This window comes from Nycticebus coucang, chromosome 21, assembly GCF_027406575.1.
Source record: "Nycticebus coucang isolate mNycCou1 chromosome 21, mNycCou1.pri, whole genome shotgun sequence".
NCBI lineage: Eukaryota > Metazoa > Chordata > Mammalia > Primates > Lorisidae > Nycticebus > Nycticebus coucang.
The window spans coordinates 35,896,321-35,914,689 of NC_069800.1; the positions used below are offsets into that span (position 1 = coordinate 35,896,321).

At 54.4% G+C, this 18,369-nt stretch overlaps 1 protein-coding gene across 6 annotated transcripts in view; it reads right to left on the bottom strand.

The window, feature by feature from the left end:
• EBF4 (EBF family member 4) overlaps positions 1–13,630 on the bottom strand; it is a 56,689-nt gene extending 43,059 nt beyond the window's left edge. For 4 of the 6 annotated variants that reach the window (XR_008376431.1, XM_053573406.1, XM_053573405.1 and 1 more), the window contains exons 1-7: positions 12,756–13,176; positions 12,128–12,249; positions 3,740–3,896; positions 3,513–3,576; positions 3,294–3,349; positions 1,706–1,779; positions 712–780 (exon numbers count right to left, since the gene is read on the bottom strand). Coding sequence is in view for 5 of the 6 variants with exons in the window: in XM_053573406.1 (XP_053429381.1) it covers positions 712–780; positions 1,706–1,779; positions 3,294–3,349; positions 3,513–3,576; positions 3,740–3,896; positions 12,128–12,249; positions 12,756–13,076 (863 nt within the window). In the remaining variant the exon portion in view is untranslated. Of the gene's footprint in view, positions 1–711; positions 781–1,705; positions 1,780–3,293; positions 3,350–3,512; positions 3,577–3,739; positions 3,897–12,127; positions 12,250–12,755; positions 13,177–13,521 lie in introns of those variants that run through there. The other 2 variants (XM_053573408.1, XM_053573407.1) reach the window with 2 other exon arrangements.
• Between the last annotated feature and the right edge of the window lie 4,739 nt (positions 13,631–18,369).

Below are 18,369 nucleotides of genomic sequence, written 5' to 3' on the forward strand. Positions count from 1 at the left end.
ACCATGTAAATGCTTTATCTATTAAAAGGAGAATAAGTTGTGGTTTATGCTCCAATATGGAATGCTCTCTAACATATATTGATATCAGGAAAAAGAAAATGCAAAGAGTGTGTGTAGTATGCCATGCATTGGGGTGGAAGGCAGGCTTACTTCTTATCATTTACTCTTTTGTAAATTTTGAATTTTTGACTTTATGCATTTCCTATTCAAAAAGAAATGCAATTAAAAAATAAAAATCATATTTTCACATGTGTCACCTTTACCTGCCAAGTATTTCCCCAGTTATGCAGAGAAGGAAATGGATGGTCAAAGAAGTTGAGCGAAGCAGTGCAGAGGCGGACCCAGGACTGGAACCTGGTGTTTGCTGATACACCACACCAGACGTCTGCCCTATGCAGCCTATTCCTGGGTGCTTGTTCACCAAATCCTTTCCTGGTCCCCTCTCCTACCTACCCACAACGGCCCTGTCCTTCCCAGGCTCCTCTGTTAGGAAGCCAGGGGCAGAAGCAGCTCCAGAAAGTTTGCCATCAGGAGCTTCACTCAGGGGGCCGCGGCTGACAGCTCCTGGGTCCCTGGCAGTTTTTCTCTCTGCTCAGAGATACCAACATGGTGCCCTGGGGGGCAGCTCTGTGCCTCCCTTGAGCCTTGTGGAACCCAGCACCACCCAGGTTCCCAGCCCTGAAGCTCCCTGCTGCACCCCCCAGCCTGTACCTGTCAATAATGACGGGGTCTGAGGGCGTCTCATTCCGGTTGCCGCAGCTTTTCCGGTCACAGCACCGGCTAAAGGAAAGATGAGGAGGGAGAGAAAGGAAGCCAGTGAAGCAAGGGAGATTACAGCAAGTGGCTGTGTGTGTATGTGTGCAAGAGGGGCTGTGCCCCAGGTGAGGGTGCTGACCCAGTCTTATCCCTGGGTAGGGAATCCCTGGGCCTGAGAGACTCAGATTGGAGGAGCCAGGAAAGGGCTGCACCCCTCTTTGGGGTCTCCCTCAGTATACTTTAATGGGAGCACAGTCTACATATAGAAAAGAGCTCAACTTGAAAGTGTACAGTTCATGAATGACCACTGTGAACCTGCCCACGTAACCAGCACCCAGATCAAGAAACACCAAGTGACCAGCAGCCCAGAATCCCCCTTATGCCCCTTCGTTGTCACTCCCCTCCCCAAAGGTAGCCACCATCCCAACCAGAGAATTTTGAACATGATTCTCTGTTCCATGCAGCAGGGACTGCCTCCAAGGACCAGGCATGACTGGTATCTCCCTGGGGAGAGCTTGCTAGAATTGCCAAGTTCTGGAGTAAAGGGGCAAAAGAAGCCAAGAGCCACAGCTGCCCTAAGGTTCAAAGTTTCAGCAAAGATTAGCATCTGAGCAATCCTTGTAACGCCTGGCCCAGACCTGCCCTGCCCCCACATCCCCAGCGAGCTTCTCCCGTGAGCTTTATTAGGGAAGCTTCCCAGGAGTGGCAGGAGGCCTCTCACAAAAGTGGGGAAGCCACATAAACAGGCCAGGCTAATGGGGCCTTAAGGACTCAGCCCTGTGCCCATGGGCCTCACTCCTCCCTTCCCTCTACCCCCAGCAGTTTTCCTCGGGAAGGAGGGAGTGAGGGAGTGAGTGAGTGATGACACTGGGAGAGGGCAGGGCCTGGTGGGACAGTCTCTGGCAACACCTTGGCAAAGGGGGAAGGTGCAAGTGACAGCCCATCTCACCTGCACATGATCTCATGGGTGAGCAGCACTCGGCACATTTCAGGGTTCTTGTCCTGCCCTTCATAGATGATGGCCTAGGGAAAGGGCAAGTGCACAGGCTGTGGGGGAAAGAGGCTCCTCTCACGTCCAGGTGGCAGCACAGAGATGGGCCAGTGGCCCAGGCTGAGGGAGACCCTGTGCCAGGGAAGAGCATGCCCTCCCCCTTGCTCTGGGGGAGCCTGGGAACACAAAGCAGCTGCCCAGGTGGAGGGTGACCTCTTCTCCTAAACCAGGACCATCACCTGAGTGGCAATGTTTTGAGATCCACAAATTCTGTGTGTCTACATGCAGCTCTTTCAAGAGCTGCTTGGGGCCAGAGGTCAGGACCAAGGTCAGGCTGCAGGGGGAGATAGACACACTTTTTATCCCACCCTGCATCATGCCCCTCCCTTGCCCCTGAGCGCCCTCCTGTGTGCAGGCTGTTCCCAGGCTCCTAGTGGACCTCTGTCTGCTGTCAGCAATCCCAGCCAGCTAATCAGCCCCAAGGGCCAGACCATACAGCTCCCTCCTGCCCCTTGCCTATCTCTTCCCCCCAGAATGCTGGACCACCTACTGGCCAGTCTCCCAGCTTCCCTCCACCCAGAAGCAAGGGGTGAGCTTCCTAACCTGCAAATCTGCCATCCCAGTTTATAACTCCATTTGTGGTACCCCTCCCTCTCTCTCTCTGGACTTCCTCAAACCCTTCTATCCTCATCTGCCACACAGAGCCATGTTGCCACGGCCTGGCCTGCCTCCCCCACAACAGCTATCACAGGCTTTCTAGAAACAAATCATTTTTTTCCCCTGCCCTGGGATTGTGTGGAAGTTGCCAGAAGACTCTAAAGCTCAAATCTCTATCTTGCTTTTTTTGCCCACAAATCTGGCCCATTAGTGACTCAACCCTACTTACTAGCATGCACAACCTCTCTGAAGAGCCCTGGGACTTGGGGGCCTGATTTCAATCTCCTTATGCAGGTTTCAATCCCTATTCCTTACGCTGGACCCTGAACTCCCTTCCTGTGACCCTCAGATCAGCAAAATCCTGATTCTCAAGCCACCCCTAGATGCCGTCACTGGGCCAGGGCACCCTTCTCCCAGCTGCGGCAGTGCGGGCTGCTAAGGGTTTTCTCTGGAGAATCACTTTCAGTGCGCAAGATCTGCCTTGTTTGAAAGTGTCTGGGAGGTGACATGCTCCCCATAGGAGTGGCCCCCAGACAGTGACTGACTGATCATACAGGATTCAAATCCTGGCCTCCTTGCTTCAAGTGGAGACACTTCTGGTGCCATTTGTTGTCCAGAGCTCCCTATGCAGTTTCTTGTCCTGCCTCCCTCCCTCCCCTTCTCCTGAGAGAGCCCCTCCCATGTCCCCAGTAAACATATGCACCTGAATTGCCATCTCAAGCTGGGCTGCTAGGGACATGACCCAAGCCAGGGTCTCTTCCAGAATAGAGGGCAAGAGCTCTACTTCCTCCTGCTGGAGGCTGTGGCAGGAACAGGGGGAGCTGGAGGAGATGCTCACTCAGCCTGAGAGGAGGGCAGACAGGCCTGAGCACCCCCTGGGCTGGCTCACCTGCTTGGACATGGAGTCGATGAGACGAACGTAGAGATCTTGCTCCGTCCGAAGTCCTAGGGTGAGAAGGTGGGGAGGGCTTGCCATGGGGAGCATGTGCGGCCTCCAAGGACGAGACTGTACCCTCCCACCCAACCCTCCAGCCCTGGTGTGCCTCAAGGTGCAGTGCTTGGCCTTCCTCAGGGTCAGGGCTGGGCAGGAGCAGCAGCCTCTACTCACCATTGTTGTACACCAGTCGGAGGCGGTAATGGATTCCATTGTTGGTCTTTTCAGCCCCGGGCTCCTGCAGGGTCAAGATGGAGAGGATGGTCCGATGTTCAGGGCTCCTCCTAGCCCTGCTCCCTCTCCCTCTCTTCCACCCGCTACCCTTCTGCGCTCATCCAACATCCATGCATTCATCTGCCCCAGTTTCCCAACCCGTCCTGTCAAGCCCACGAGCCTCTCACTCGGTCCTTCTCCACGAAGTCAATGAAGGCTGTGCGTTCCACCTCCACGGGCTGTCCCTGCCGGTCATACATGGCCAGCACGAAGTGGAAGAAGTTGGATTTCCTGAGGTTGGAGGGGGGCTGCTTCTCAAAATGTGCTCGCGCCAGGCCCACACCACTGTGGGAGGAAAGGAGGTGTAAACCACCAGAAGGGTTCTCCTACGGGAAAGACCCCAGCACCTCAGGCCAGGTAGGTGGATTGGCCAGGACTTGGCTCCAATGTGGCACAGTTTATGCAGCAACAGATAGCTAATACATCCCGCTTACCTGACTATGGAGTGCTTTTGTTGAGGGATGTTAAGAAACACAACTAAAGGCCATTGGAAAGTTCTGAAGCCAATAAAGGATTAGAAGATACTCTGAAGTTGGGGGAGGGCACAGCATGGAGGACAAGTGAGAGGCTGCTGCAGGGATGCAGGAGAGAAGGATGAGGATGGAGGAACTGTCTTTGGAGCCATTTGGACCAGCTTCTCCAGGTGTTCATCATGGCACGTTACTGTGACAATGGCTGCCATGTTCATCACTATTTAGTATTTTTCTTCATATTACTTTAAATCAATTTACTTTTCTTTTTTTTTTTTTGTAGAGACAGTCTCACTTTATTGCCCTTGGTAGAGTGCTTTGGCATCACAGCTCACAGCAACCTCTAGCTCCTGGACTTAGGTGATTTTCTTGCCTCAGTCTCCCCAGTAGCTGGGACTACAGGCACCCGCCACAACGCCCGGGTATTTTTTTGTTGCAGTTTGGCCGGGACGGGGTTTGAACCCACTACTCTTGGTATATGGAGTCGGAGCCCTACTCACTGAGCCACAGGTGCCGCCTAAATCAATTTACTTTTCTACTTGGCTTCATGCAAAGTCATAATATCTGAGATGTCATGGGCGCTTGCTATTGTTTTACTCATAAAGATTAAAATAAATATATCCATAATAAAAGGAAAATTGTTCTTCCTCCTGAGAGCCTGCCCAGGGCCTCAGAGGCCAGATGAAATGTTGGCTTAAGAGGCAAAAGCGATGGGTATACCTATCCCCTGACCAAAATGGGGGTGGGAGGGAGCACTAACACCTTTTCTTTCCTACCAAAGGTTTTCTCAGCAGATGCTCCTTTCCCCGGGGATGGCACCCCTTCATCCTTCTGCCCCTCCCCACCCCCACCCCCATAGTCCTGACCAGCTTCTCACCCCCTTCCCCAGCCAAGAAGAAGCAGGGAAGCCCAAGAGGACTTTTGATCACAGCAGGTCCCTGATTACTGCTGATGAATATGCTAATGAGGCACCAACCCCAGCTCCTCCCTCCTGTTCCCAGGACCAGCTTAGCTTGAACTCCATCCCAGATAGGTTCCAGAACCACCCAGTGGGAGAGAATGCCAGAGGTGGATCTGTGAGGCAATCCCAGGTCAGGTCACTGTGACCTTTTATTCTGTCATCTAGCTAGGGGAAGCCTCCTGAAGGTTCTTAGACAGGGGGAAGGGAAGGTGTAGAGAAAGAAGGAGGGCTTGGCAGAGCAGGGATGGATACTGAGAAAGAACAGAATCTTCTAGACCACTTAGTATTCCCTTTCTACACAGACACCTGCACTGCCCAGACCAAATTCCAGACAGGTACAAAATACATCATTGACCAGCCTGACTTCCTCTCCTGCTCGTCTCCCTTGGCCCCTATTAGTCAGTCCTGGGTTCTAGCTGCCCCCTAGGACCAGACCTGGGAAGTCTGGCCTTCCCACACCCACCCTTCTCACAAGAGCGGATTACTGGGGACAGAAGGCACAGACACCAGGGGAAAGGCAGAAGAGCAGGTCCCCTGGGGTCTGTGGAGCAGCGTCCAGTGCTGCTACCAAGGGGGCTGTACTGCCTCCAGGGCCTGTGCCCTAACCCACAGCAGGGGTGGGCTCAGTTCTGCCTCCTCTGAGGCAGCCCGGAGCAGCATCCTGCCCTCTGCATGGCAGTCCAGTGGGTCCTCCCAGGCCCTCACCCATCTGTGGGGCAATGCTGGCCAGTTTGCAACTCCAGGTGGGCAAAAACAGGACAATATTAATGATAGGGCAGGCCCACAGGGAGGATGGCGGAGCAAGCAAGGCCTTTGCCGGGCTCACAAGGGGCTGCTCCTTGACTGGAAATGTCGCCAGCCTATCCCATTTGCAGCCCTGCTGGGCTGGAGAAGATCAAGGTAAAAGGAGGAAAGGTTTTGCTTTGAAGACTCTGCAATATTTCCTCTGAACAAGGGACAGAGAAGGACATGAGGGCAGTCTGTGGGGAGGAAGGGGAAGTTAGAGCGACAGAGGCAAGTGTGGATGGTGCCTTCCTTCTCCTGGGTGACCCTAAGGTCCCTTCACCCAGAACATGCAGGAGGTGACGAATCAACACCTGCTGAATGGAATCGCGAACCCCAAAGGGAGAGGGTTGGGCAGGAGGAAGGGAGATTTCTTATCCTTTGGGACTAGCTGATGCTCTTGTAATGAGAAAGCAAACCAAGATGAAAAAACAGAAAGAAACAAACAGAGAGATACACTCAAACGATGCAGGAGGTGCTGAGCGGTCTTGGAGCCCTGATGGAGATGTGTGGAATGCCAGTGAGAGGGAGGGCCACTGCCTGTTCTCACACTGGCTTAGGGATGCGGACCAGTGTCTTTGATTTTGTGGTCTCCAAAGTGGAGCTGCCTGAGACAGCCACCGACATGTGGTGAAAAATTTAGAGGATATCTACTGATATGTTTCCTTAATCTAAAAAAAAAAAGAGAGAGAGGTGGAGGGAAGGGGGAGTAGAGCCCCTGAAGCTGGGAGAGGCAAGTGTTCTATTAGGGTTCCTAGAAGCAGATGCTGAGACAAAGATCCAACTGCCAGTTTACGTGGACAGTGATTCCAGGAAACCCTGGAGGCAGGGGTGGTGGTGGTGGTGAAACAATGTTGAGAAGGCAGCTCTTAAAGGGCACATTTTCAACAAGTTTCCACTGCGGGCAACTGGACCTCAATCCCATGGAGAATTCTGGAAAATGTGCGCCTCAGTGATTTTGGCAGAGGGATGTGTGAGGGGCCTGGGGTACTTACCCACCAACTCCATCAGTGTCTGGCTGAGGGGTTCTGGGGTTGTTATTTCTCAGGGACTTTTGGTCTGTCCTTCAAGTGGACAGGCTCTGGCAGCCCAAAGGGAAACAGACCCTTTACTAAGGGCCCTGAGTGGTATGGGTGGGTGCCAACTACCAGCCACCCAGAGGCCTGGGCTGTGCTGGGGGCTAGCTGGCAGCACAGCTCTGCAGGAATCAGTTTATGACAAGTATAAGTAGGAGCTGCCTCACCCGGCACATGTATTGCTGGAGTCCATGATTCAGAAACATTTTATCCAGTTAGCATCATTAGCGAACAAACCATGCAACATAAGCCCCCTTTTCAGATAAATGCAGCTAAGTGACAAAAAAGGCCACATTAACCACTTTTGCAAGACTCCAAAATGAATTATACATTTCCTTGCTGTCTTAAAAAGATTGTTTTAAACACAGTGCTCAAAATGCTGTCCTCTCAACTCCAGTGTGCTGGGGCAGTGGGGCACTTGCTCCTGTCCTGAAGAACCCAGATTTGGAAGAATATGCTCACTTTTATATTTCTACCATGTCCCTCTCACCCCCTTCCCACGTTTTGTTCTGTAATAGGTCAAAAATTACAAGAGACTGTGACACCAGAAAATAATCTATTTACACAGATACTTTCTAGTCAGAGTAAACCCACCGTGTAGCAAGATGAGTGTGCAGGAAAACCAGGGTTCAAGGCAACACCAGGGGCACCCTGAACCCCTAGTCTGGGCCATTCAGGGGGATGCATATGGGGACATGATGGGGGCTGCAGAGCTGCCTGGCTGCTCTTCCAGGGACCACCTGGCAGGTCCCTGGAGATGATCCTTTGCAAGGCTGAGCAGAGTCTGAGCCCTAGACTCCCGTCCTGGCAGCTGCTTTACCCTGCTACAGCTGTCTAAAACAGATGAAGTCCCTGTACAGTCTCTGTTCTCTCTTCACAAAGCCACTTGTGTCTCTTTACACCCTTGACTACCTGCCTGTTATAAATGTGAGCAATTTAACAACAAACTCCATAGAAGACAAGTGACTGAGGCTGGAGCCTTGGCCTCTCCTCAGAGCTCCCCCCACACCCCCTCCCCCCCCGCAGACCTTCTGCCCTCCCCTCCCCTCACCAAATCCTAACTCTTGGCCACCTCAACACCCCAAAGTTTGAGCAGCACTTGGCTTGGGCCTACCTCTTGCTTGTCTGGGAAGCTGGGAAAATGGGGAAATAAGCCCTGATGTTGTCAACAACAAGGAGAGGCTCTTTGTTAACTTTGTCCTCTGCCCCCCAAGAGGTGGAAGGAGCAAAAAGTCTGTCTCCTGCTCCTCGTCTCTTTTCTCAGATTTCCCTAGTCTCTCTGTTCTTCTTTGTCCTATCCTGGCATAGCTCCTAAGTCTCCGTTCCTTTGCTCTTCATCCTCCCTGCCTCCAAGCATCCCATTGGCCCCCACTCTCCCCTGCAGGCATCCCCAGGGCCCTTAGGACTGCTGATGAGTGTCACACTGGGCTGGTATTCCTGCCCCAGCCAAGTTCTATTGGCCTAGTCTTGCCCGGCTCCTACCATGCCCAGCCCCTGGCTGTGCTGCAGACACATATGGGGAAGACAAAATTAGCAGCTCCCTGGGGCACACTCACCTTAGCCCTATAGGCAGAGGGAGGGCCAGGTGGCTAGAGGCAGCTCCCAGACCATGTGTCTAGACAGTCCTGCTAGAGAGGAGGTTTGGAGTTAGGGAGGCCCCATATCCCCTCTTTCCACTGCCCCAGGAAACTAGGAGGTGGGGATAGCAGGGGAAGGGTCTCCCTGGCCTGTTCTTCCACTTTGCCTCTGGCCCTCAATTCCACTTAAGGGCTGCCTACCCTACTTCTCTTCTGCCCACCCTCTCGTCACCCACTCACAGGCCTGCCTGCCAGGTCCCAGGCTGAGGAGTGGCTATTAATTATTAAAACAAACAAAAGCATTTCCTAGCAAGGAGGATGGCCTACTGCTGCTTACAGGAAAGGCAGCCCCAGCTGGCCTCCCTCTCCGGGGCCCTGCTAGTAAGCTGGGACCAGCTCCAGAGGGAGGGCTGGTCTGGGTCCTCCAGGGGTCTCCTCCAGGGGAAGGGTTGGCCTGGGCCTCCAGAGGTCTCCCCAGAGACTGAGACGCATATCAGAAGGAGAAGAGAGCTACTTCTGTGCGGAGCAGGACAGCAGGACGACTTGGGTCATCTGCAGGGGAGCCAGGGAAAGGTGTGCTGGGACTGGGCATATGGGTCATGGAGACAAAGTCCTGTTGGTTCAGGGCAGGAGCAGGTATCTCTGTACAGACTTTCTTGATAGGGAGACCCTCTCTACCTCTACCAGCCTTTTCCCCTTGCCTTGCCTTCCCCTAGTTTAAGGGGATGCAGCCCCTCCTTTCTCCCTATTGCCCCTTTGCCTAAACTTTCCTTCCTGTTGGCAGAATCTCCCTCCTTGATTTTAGCAGGCCTCTTGAGCCTTCTCCTCCTCATCCACCTTATGTAAAACCTTGGCATTATTGTAAAAGTCAAGCTACAGAACTGGGGAGGGGTAGCTTCTCTAGAACATGAGCAGGTAAAACCTAGAGGCCTCCAAGGTAAAAGGGAGCCCAACAGAAAGAAATTCAGGAACTTTTTAAGATTTATTCCTAAAAAAAAAAAAAAAAAAGATTTATTCCTGCTTTCTTCAGCAGATACTTACTATCCCCCTCCCCGCCCCGCAGACTTCTTGAGCCTGTCCTGGGTGCTGTGGACACAAGAATGAATGGGCCTCTATCCTTGCCCTGGGAAGGCCCCAGCTGGCAGGGCAAGGAAGACCAGGACAGGCGCAGGACAACAGCTGCTGGCCTGTGGTAAGCTTCCCTAGGCAGCACTAAGAACTCTTTCCCTGAGCAGGATGGCAAGGCCCAGAGAGAATAGGTGCCAGGGTGAGGGGTTCCTGAGGCTGGTGGGACTTGATTCAGTGGGTGTATAGGTGCTGATGGCAGGGACTGTTTCAAGAGAAGACAGGACTTTCTGGTGGTCCAGCTATCCCCCAGGTATCCATCATATGCCAAGTATCATACTGAGGCTGGGAAAGAAGGCTGGGGGATTCAGAGAGAAGTACTTCACAATCAGAGAGAAGTACTCTGGAAATATTGCTTTGGTTCCTAGTGCATGGAAGATGGATTTGGGGGGGAGTGGTGAAGGGCTGGGGCTGAGGTGGCAAACCAAGGTGTGGTTCATCTTCAAGGCAGGAGGGAGAGGGGAGGGCTGTGAGCACTGAAATTGGGACTAGGATACAGAGGGGAATATCCCCAAGTCTTGACAACAAGGTGGATTTGGGGTGAAGGTGAAGAAGAAATCAAAGACAAGGTTCAGATTTGAGGGAGAGTGTCTGAAAGTTTCCCAGAAATGAGAGGGAGAGAAACCAGGCAGAGGTCAAACAGGAAGGGATTGTTCTTGTTGCTGTTTTAGGAGGGGAAGATTTGAGCAGAGGACTGACTGAGAAACAAGACACAATGAGAGCACTAACAGGAGACACTGGGAAGAAGGAAGAGAAGGGGTTAGCCTTCCCCCTCTGGGAGGGAGAAGAAGAGTCAACCAAAGGACCAAAGGACCAAATGACCAAATGTGTGAGGGCTCCCAATCTGCATCCTGGGACAGAGGAGTCTTCACACTTGGGGATTAGCAGACCAGGCCTGAAGAAACGCCCCCGTTCAAACTGCAGAAGCCCTCTGCGTCCCAGCAATGTGGCCCTGGGGACTCAGGCTGGACACCTCAATCCCACTCAAGTGCGAACATCACACCTCATGCCTCTCACACAGGCTACAAGGCCACTGCCTCCTCCAGACCTGCTTCCCCTGCAGCAAGCCTGCTGGCTGCGGCCAGGCATGGGAAAGGTCAGACAGAAATGGAACCTTAACTCCCAGAGACCCCACTGGAACTCCCAACAACACAGGAGGTGGTGAGAAAAAAGATGGGGCCATCATAAGAAACTGACCATCTCGAGTTAAAGGAAAAGCCAGAACCAACAGAGAAATAGGCAGGATATGAAATGTCAGCATAACAGAAGAAAACACAAGCTACTGGGAAGAAAAGAAGGAAATGCACTAAAATGTTGACAGTAATTGGGGGGGATTTGAGTTTTTATTTTCTAGTTTTTCTGGAGTATAGTTATATCACTTGCAAAACTTGTGGAAGTTATTTCCTCCACAAGAGCCTTTTTCTTCCTGAAGAGATCAGCTCCAGACAGAGCCCCAACGTTCCCATCTGGCAGCCAGAGAAGGAAGGGCACACAGAAGCAAGACTTCAGTTGGTGCAAGAAACGGGATGTGTGTCTGCTGGTGGGACTATGAATGGCAGCCTCTCGCCAGGACGTGGGTGTGAATGTGGCCCCCCTGTGTCAGGCCAGGTCGGCCCTGGCAACCCCCTAACTGAATCCCTTCAATCTTCTGGACAGCAGCTGCTCAGACTTCCAGAAGCCCAGGGCCCATTGTCCCAGCTGAGTCAGCACCTCCCAGTCCTGCCCACAGTGAATGAGGTCTAAAAGCCGTCCTCGCTGCTCACAGCTGGAGGTACAAAAAGCCCAGCGCCCAAAGTGCTTTACGAGTGGTCCAATAAAGTTTTGGAGTTTCCATCCAAATCCCAGAGTCAATCCCCTGCCCAGACCCCTGCAAAGGAGTCAGGAAAGACAGGTGTGGGTGCTGGGTTCTCACTGCCTCCCACAGGACCTACCAGGAAAAACACCTGACAGAGCGGCCGGAGCCCTGCCTAGATGCCATCCCCAATGAGTCCGGGGAGGCCAACTGCCCATCTCATCTCTTCCCCACTGTTCAGCCCTCAGTGGCCTCTCTGGCTCTGCACACCCTCGTTCTCCAACTCCGAGGGGCGTGGGAAAGGAGGAAGGGGGCTGGGTTTCTTTCCTTTCCTGACAGAGAGCCGCGGAATTGGACAAGGAGAGGGATTGGGACTGCCCAGGAAGGAGGGGCTGGACGTTCCTAGACGGCTGGTGGTTGTGGGTCATGGCTCAGGGACTGCGGGCAGAGGGGGTGCCTCCTTCCTCAGAGCTGAAAACGGCACGGCTGGGGTGGCGTTTACCGCTGCACCCGCGAGCGACCGTCAGAAATCGGAGCCGGGACAGCCTGAGTGAGGAGCCAGAAGCCCCGCCCAGGCCCGCCCCGTAGCCTCAGGAGGAAGCACAGGCGCTCGGGACAGGTTGGGCGGGAGAGCTCGCCCGGACTGTCCAAAGTTAGGGCTCCTTCCACCCCCTAAGGAAGCTGAGCGGAGGCGTCCAACCCGAGCGCACCGGGTCGCGTCGGAGCGCTTACCTCTGCGCCGCGGTGCTGGCGTCCAGGATGCCCGCGCCCTGCATCCAGGAGCGCACCGAGCCCAGGCCGGCGGGCAGCAGCGGCTCCTCCTTCAAGTTCAGCCCGCCGCGGGGCAGAGCGTCCTGCGCAGGGAACATAAGGGCGCACAGTCGGTGGGCGCCCCCACCGCCCGGGATTCGGTCCCGCCGAGGCTGCGGGCGTCACAGCTCAGCCCGACCCGACGGCACCGGGCGCCTTCAGCAGAGCAACGCCGAGTCTAGATGGCTTAGTGCGCGCTCGACTCCTGGGCGCTCCCTCGGAGAAAGCGGGTCCGCGGGCGCCGGCGTTGTCCCCTCCCCTCCCGGGGCGCGGGGCGGGGAGATGGAGGGATTCCCTCGCGGCCTGAGCACTGGCGGGCGGACTGCGAGCGGCGCGGGGAGGGCGGGGAGCGGAGCCCGCACCCGGTCCGCGCGGAGGCGCCCCAGAGGCGCGCTCTGGCGGCTACCCAGGGCCGCGGTCGTCGGAGGGGGGGCCGGAGCGCCCCGAGAGCTGCCTCAGGCAAGGCGGGGGCACAGGGCTGCCCGCCCTTTCCCCCCTCGCCGCCCCCACCTCCCGCCCGCCCGCGGCGCCGGCGCGGGGCGCTGATTACCATCCGGGAGGCGGAGGCTGCGGGAGCGGAGCTTGGCGGCGGCGGCGGCGGCGACGACGACAGTGGCGGCAGCGGCGGCAGGAGCAGCAGCAGCCGCGCGTCCCGGGGAAAGACTGGGGCAGCGCAGGGCCAGCAGACGCCGCCACCGCCGGCGCCCCGCGTGCCCCGGCGTCCCGGCCCTGCCGCAGCCCCGGGCGGCAGCACCTGGAGCAGCAGCAGCAGCAGCCCGGCCGATTCCCCCCGGGGCCCGGTTCCCGCGCTGCCCCGCCGCGGCCGCCGCCGCCCGCCGCTCCCCGGGGCCTGGCCACGGGCCCGGGCCATCCCGCCACCGCCGCCGCCGCTCCCGGGGGAGCGGGAGCCGTAGGGAGGGAGCGCAGGCGGGAGGAGGGATGTCGGGAGCGGGCGGGCCCAGGGGACTGGGGGCCGGGGGAGGCGGGGGCGGGGCGGCGCGGCTGGCCGAGGGGCGGCCGGGGACGTGACATCATCGGGGGAGGAGCGGCCGGGCCCCGGCCGCCGCGGCGGGGCGGACCCTGGCGCGTCGGTCGCCGGGGCTGGGGGCTGCGGCCTGGCCGAGGCTGCGGGAGGAACAGAAGGGCCCAGAGGAGCCAGGGAGGCCCGGGCAGGGATGGTCCGGGACTGCGCGGCGAGGGGCACGGCCGAAGCGGGAGATATGAGCCACGCCGCGCTCAGGAACCTCCACTGCCTCCCCGTCGCCACGGGACGAAGCTCCAGCGTCTTCGCGGCCTCATCTCCCTCCCCCAAGTACCCGCCGTACTCTCCACGCCAGACGCCTTGTTCCTAGATCTGCTGCTCATCTTGACGCCTCCAAGCTTTTACTCTTGATGTTCTTCTCCCGCTGGCGCTGTCCCCCGGCGTTTTCCCTGGCGTACCGACCTCGGTTTACAGCCAAGGACTGAAACATCTCTCTCTCTCTCTCTCTCTCTCTCTCTCTCTCTCTCTCTCATTTCCCTGCACCTCCTCTCACCCAATCCCTATACCCGAATGCTTAAAAGCAAAGCAAAGCATTTTCGTTTGCCACCTGCACCTTTCAGAAACCTTTTGATTTCTGACTGCACGTTGGACACGAAGGGCCCAGAGTCCAGCTCACCTGTTTCTCCCCAGCCACCTCCCCTCTCAAATTCCACTCCTCTCTTTTTAGTTCCTGGCCTGAAGAAATCACCTCACCCTTGACCCTGGGGCAGGGCCATTCCTATTCCTCTCCCCACATTCCCTGTCCTGGCCAGAATGAGTCCAGCAGTTTCCTGCAGAACAGGATGGGGGTGGCCTGCTCTGCCTGCCACTTGCATGCTCAGAATTCTAGAATATCACCTTCCTGCCCCAGTTGACTCCCATCCTCTTTGCCGGGCCTCCAGGTATGCAGTTAGTGATCTGCTCCACTTAACTCAGAGGGGGGGTCTCAAGGGGCACTGCTGGACACCCCAAGTGTCCCCCCCCCCGACCTCTTTGTCATCCTTTTCTCTCTGTGCCCTTCTCCCTGCAGAGGGGCGGCCATTCCCACCCGGACTTCTCCAGGTCTCAGCTTTTACCCCAGGTGGGATTTTAAAAAGTAGGTGTCCCCTTAAGGTGAATTCTTACACTAGCCTCTTTCTCCATATCTTTCCACTCTCTAGGTTCTTGCTCCTCACAGTATGGTTGGTCCCTAGACTAGCATCATTGACATTACCTGGGAGCTGATTGGAAATGAAGAGTCGTAGGCCCTACCCAATGCTGCTGAATCAGAACCTGCATTTTGACAAGATCCAAGGTGATCCTTACAGACATTCCATTTGAGAAACAGTGCTCTAGACAATCCCCAAAGCTGTTCAATACTTGCTTGACTTCTCTCTCCAGCCTTTAGACCTACCCCTGGCTCCCTCATTTTTATCAGTCACCTACTTCTTACCTAGTGGAGAAGACTTGGAATCTTGGCAGAGCTGTGCTGACACTCTAAGTGGTCCGTGGGCTTGCTCTTTTCTCAGTCTCTTCATCCATCCTCTTCTCCCACCTTCCACCCTGGAGACAGATGTGGGACCTCTTTGCTCAGTCTTCTGCCTTTCTTGAGGTTGCCCCATCCTATCTCTTACTCTTGTAATGATCCTCCTTCTTTTCTCTGCTCAGATCTCCCCATTTGTAAAAGAACTGTTACTTTGTCCCCACCTTCTCCCTTTATCTCTGCCCTCCCTGTGTCTGAGCACAGTCACAGAGGGGGGCCACCAAGGACACCTTGCCAGGCCTCGGTGAGCCTCTCCCCAGCACTACTGGGCTGGCTCCCTTCCAGCTCTGCCGCTGCTCACTGCTGCTCTGAGACTCTTGAGGTCTCTACTGGGCTCAGGCCCTCTGCGCTCCCTACTTGGTAGGCTCTCCTCATCTCCTCCCTATCTCTTCCTTTTTCTCCGTGCCTGGGAAAGCCATCCTGATGGCTAGAGTGCAGTCTCTTTCTCTTCTCAGCTACTGAGTACCCCAAGGTGCTGGGCTTGGCTTTCTCCTTCCATTCTCCCCTCAGAGAACTCATATTCTTCCACAGTCTCAGAGGCTGTCTTCAAGAAAAATGGTCTCTCCCAGAGTATGCATCTCTCTTTCTTCAGTCAGTCTTGAATATCTGTTGGGCGAAGACAGAGATGGGGTTGGCCCTGAGGAGGAGACATTGACTCCAAGGAGGGCTCATTTCACAAGTGGCTCTGCTCCTAGGCTGGGGGTGCTGCTTGGTCTCCACACGTCCATTGCCCATAAGCCAGCTCTTCTTCCTGACTCCCCTGTGTCTGTGCATGACACCTCCTCCTGCTGTCCTCCAGGTTTGGGGCTCAGGAGTCTTTTCTGATACTTTTCTCCTCCCCAGCTACCTATTTGTTATGTCTTAAGGATTCTCCCTTCCATGTCCATGTCCTTCTCCCTACCCCAGTGCCCATAGAGAATATCTTTAACAGTGAGACTACTTGTCCTCCACTGGACTCCACCCTGGCTTGGAGGAGGCATAGAACTCCCCAGTTATGCCCACAGCCTCCTCCTCTAGCTCCCTGCCCCTGCTGCTCACTCCCAAACACCCCCATCCTCCTGTCACAGTTTTTAAAAATGTTGCGTGGAATGGGCTATTGCCTGCTTAGAAACTATTAAATATCTCTTGTGGCTCCCCAAGACATTTAGGGACTCAGTTTAGGAAAATCCTAGGCCCTTTGATACCTGATCCAGTTTCTCTTACCAGCCAACCTTCCCTCCATCCCCTTGGTATGTGAGATCTTCTGTGTCCGACAGAAGATCTCACAATCTCCCAAACACAGCTGCCCCATTTCCACCCCATTCATTCCTTTGCCCTGGCTGTCCCCTCCAGCCTGAATGCCCTCATTTTTGCCATACCTTGCTGCTGGGAGGCAATGAAATTTATGTTCCTTTTCATTATGGTTGAAATGTTTTGGTATTGCAGCTCATCATGGTTCTGGAAGGTTCTTCCCAAAGCAGATTTGGGTGATAGGGGTTTAGAATTAACCTGGGAAGAAAGGGGGCATCAGTCAGCCCAGGAAAGTGGCCAGGATAGGCTTGGCACCTGTGGCTCAAGCGGCTAAGGTGCCAGCCACATACAACTCAGATGGTGGGTTCGAATCCAGCCCAGGCCCGCCAAACAACAATGACAACATAGCTGGGCATTGTGGCGGGTGCCTGTAGTCCCAGCTACTTGGGAGGCGGAGGCGGAGGCGGAAGAATCACTTGAGCCCAGGAGTTGGAGGTTGCTGTGAGCTCTGTGAGCTGTGATGCCACGCACTCTACCCAGGGCGACAGCTTGAAGCTCTGTCTCAAAAAAAAAAAAAGTGGCCGGGACAGATTTCTGACTTGTATTGGTTTCCATTCTATCCTTTTAAACACATGGAACAAGGGGAAACCTGCCAAGATGTTGTTTGAGGCTTCCCAGAACCTGCAGTCCCAGAGAAGGGTTTCTGGGTCAGAGATACAGAATAATCGGGCAGCGCCTGTGGCTCAGTGGGTAGAGCACCAGCCCCATTTACCTAGGGTGGCGGGCGAACCCTGCACCGGCCAAACTGCAACAAAAAAACAGACAGGTGTTGTGGCTGGAGGCGGAGGCAAGAGTTGGAGGAGCCCAGGAATTGGCGGTTGCTGTGAGCTGTGACGCCACCACACTCTACCCAGGCCAATAAAGTGAGACTCTGTCAAAAAAAAAAATGCTGTACCAAAATACAGGGTACTCTTGGGCCCTGGGGGCAGGCCAAAGAACAATTCTGGGTCAGCACTTGGGGGTCAGAGGTTAGCATCCCTGCTTTAGATCCAGTGGGAAATCTGTTTCTTGGAATTCTATGTGTGTGTTTATTTTGCATTATTGACCTTAGTTCTTCAGTATATTTTCCCTTTCCAATTACTGCAACTTCTCCACAGAATTTGGGTTACTGCTGTGGCTGTGGCCACAGAGAGCTGGAGGAAAGATGATGACAGAAAGGTGACCGCTGCATCCCATGGGACAACCAGCAGAGCTGAATGACTGGTTTGCAGCCCTTGCTTCAGGGTGGGAGGTGTCAGCACCTGGTGGGCCATGCTGGTGCCTGACATGCCATGCTAAGGAGCTCCGGATATTTTTCTGTGGGCCTGGTCCTTAAAACTATTCCTTTTTTTTGTTTGTTTGTTTTTTAATCAGCGGAACTTTTTTTTTTTTACCCAACGCAGGTATAAACCATAGAAAACAAACCCAAAGCTGAGGCTCCTCGCTGGGCCAGGCGGTGTGTTGGGCCTTGGCGCCCCCTGGAGGCCCCAGAGTGTTGGGCAGGCACTTGGATCCACTTCCTGTCAAGTCCCCTGATGGGAATTAAAAGATAGGAAGAATACAAAAATTCAAGTATGCACTAATTTTGGCTATTTGCATAGTTAGTGCATGAAAAAAGCAAACAAGCCAAGAGCCATCTCAGAAGGTTGCTGGAGGCCTGCTGATTCCTGAGATCTCTTCCACTGCTTCAGGAAAACCCCACACGGCAGTATTAGTCTTGCCTGTGGATGATCCCATTCTCCGTATCTAGACTGAGTTATTCAGTATTGAATAATAACAGTGTAACAGGAGTGTAATGGTGGACCCTTTGGCAGGATAGTTGAGCCCCTGTATACAATCTCTGCGTTGGAGCAAAGGCTGAGGATGTCCCTGTTTATTCCTGATTGTCCACACTACTACCAGTCACAACCAACCAATCTTAATCCCCATTGAGGAAGAGGGAGTGAGCGGCGTTCCCTAGTACTGCAAGATACACCCACTCCACGTTATTTTGCGGAGATGGCTGTCCCCTGCTGTTTCTATAGCAGTACCCCACACTGTCCATGGATAGCTGCCCATAGGCTGTGACCAAAAAGGGGGTGGGGGGAATAAAAGTATATACAGAGGATACAAAAAAAGTACACAGATTTTAAGAAAGAAAAAACGTGCATTAAAATTGTAATGCTCAATACATACCGATAACAAAAGATGATTACAAGTCATGTTTGACTTCTGTAATTACAAAAGGTGCTCAAAGTGGTTTCCATCAGTGTTCAGACACATCTGATTATGGCAACTACTGTTTGAGCAATATTGACCAAAGTGTCCACTTGTTGCCCATGCTGTTTCAGTTTCTTCCCAAAGTCCCACCAG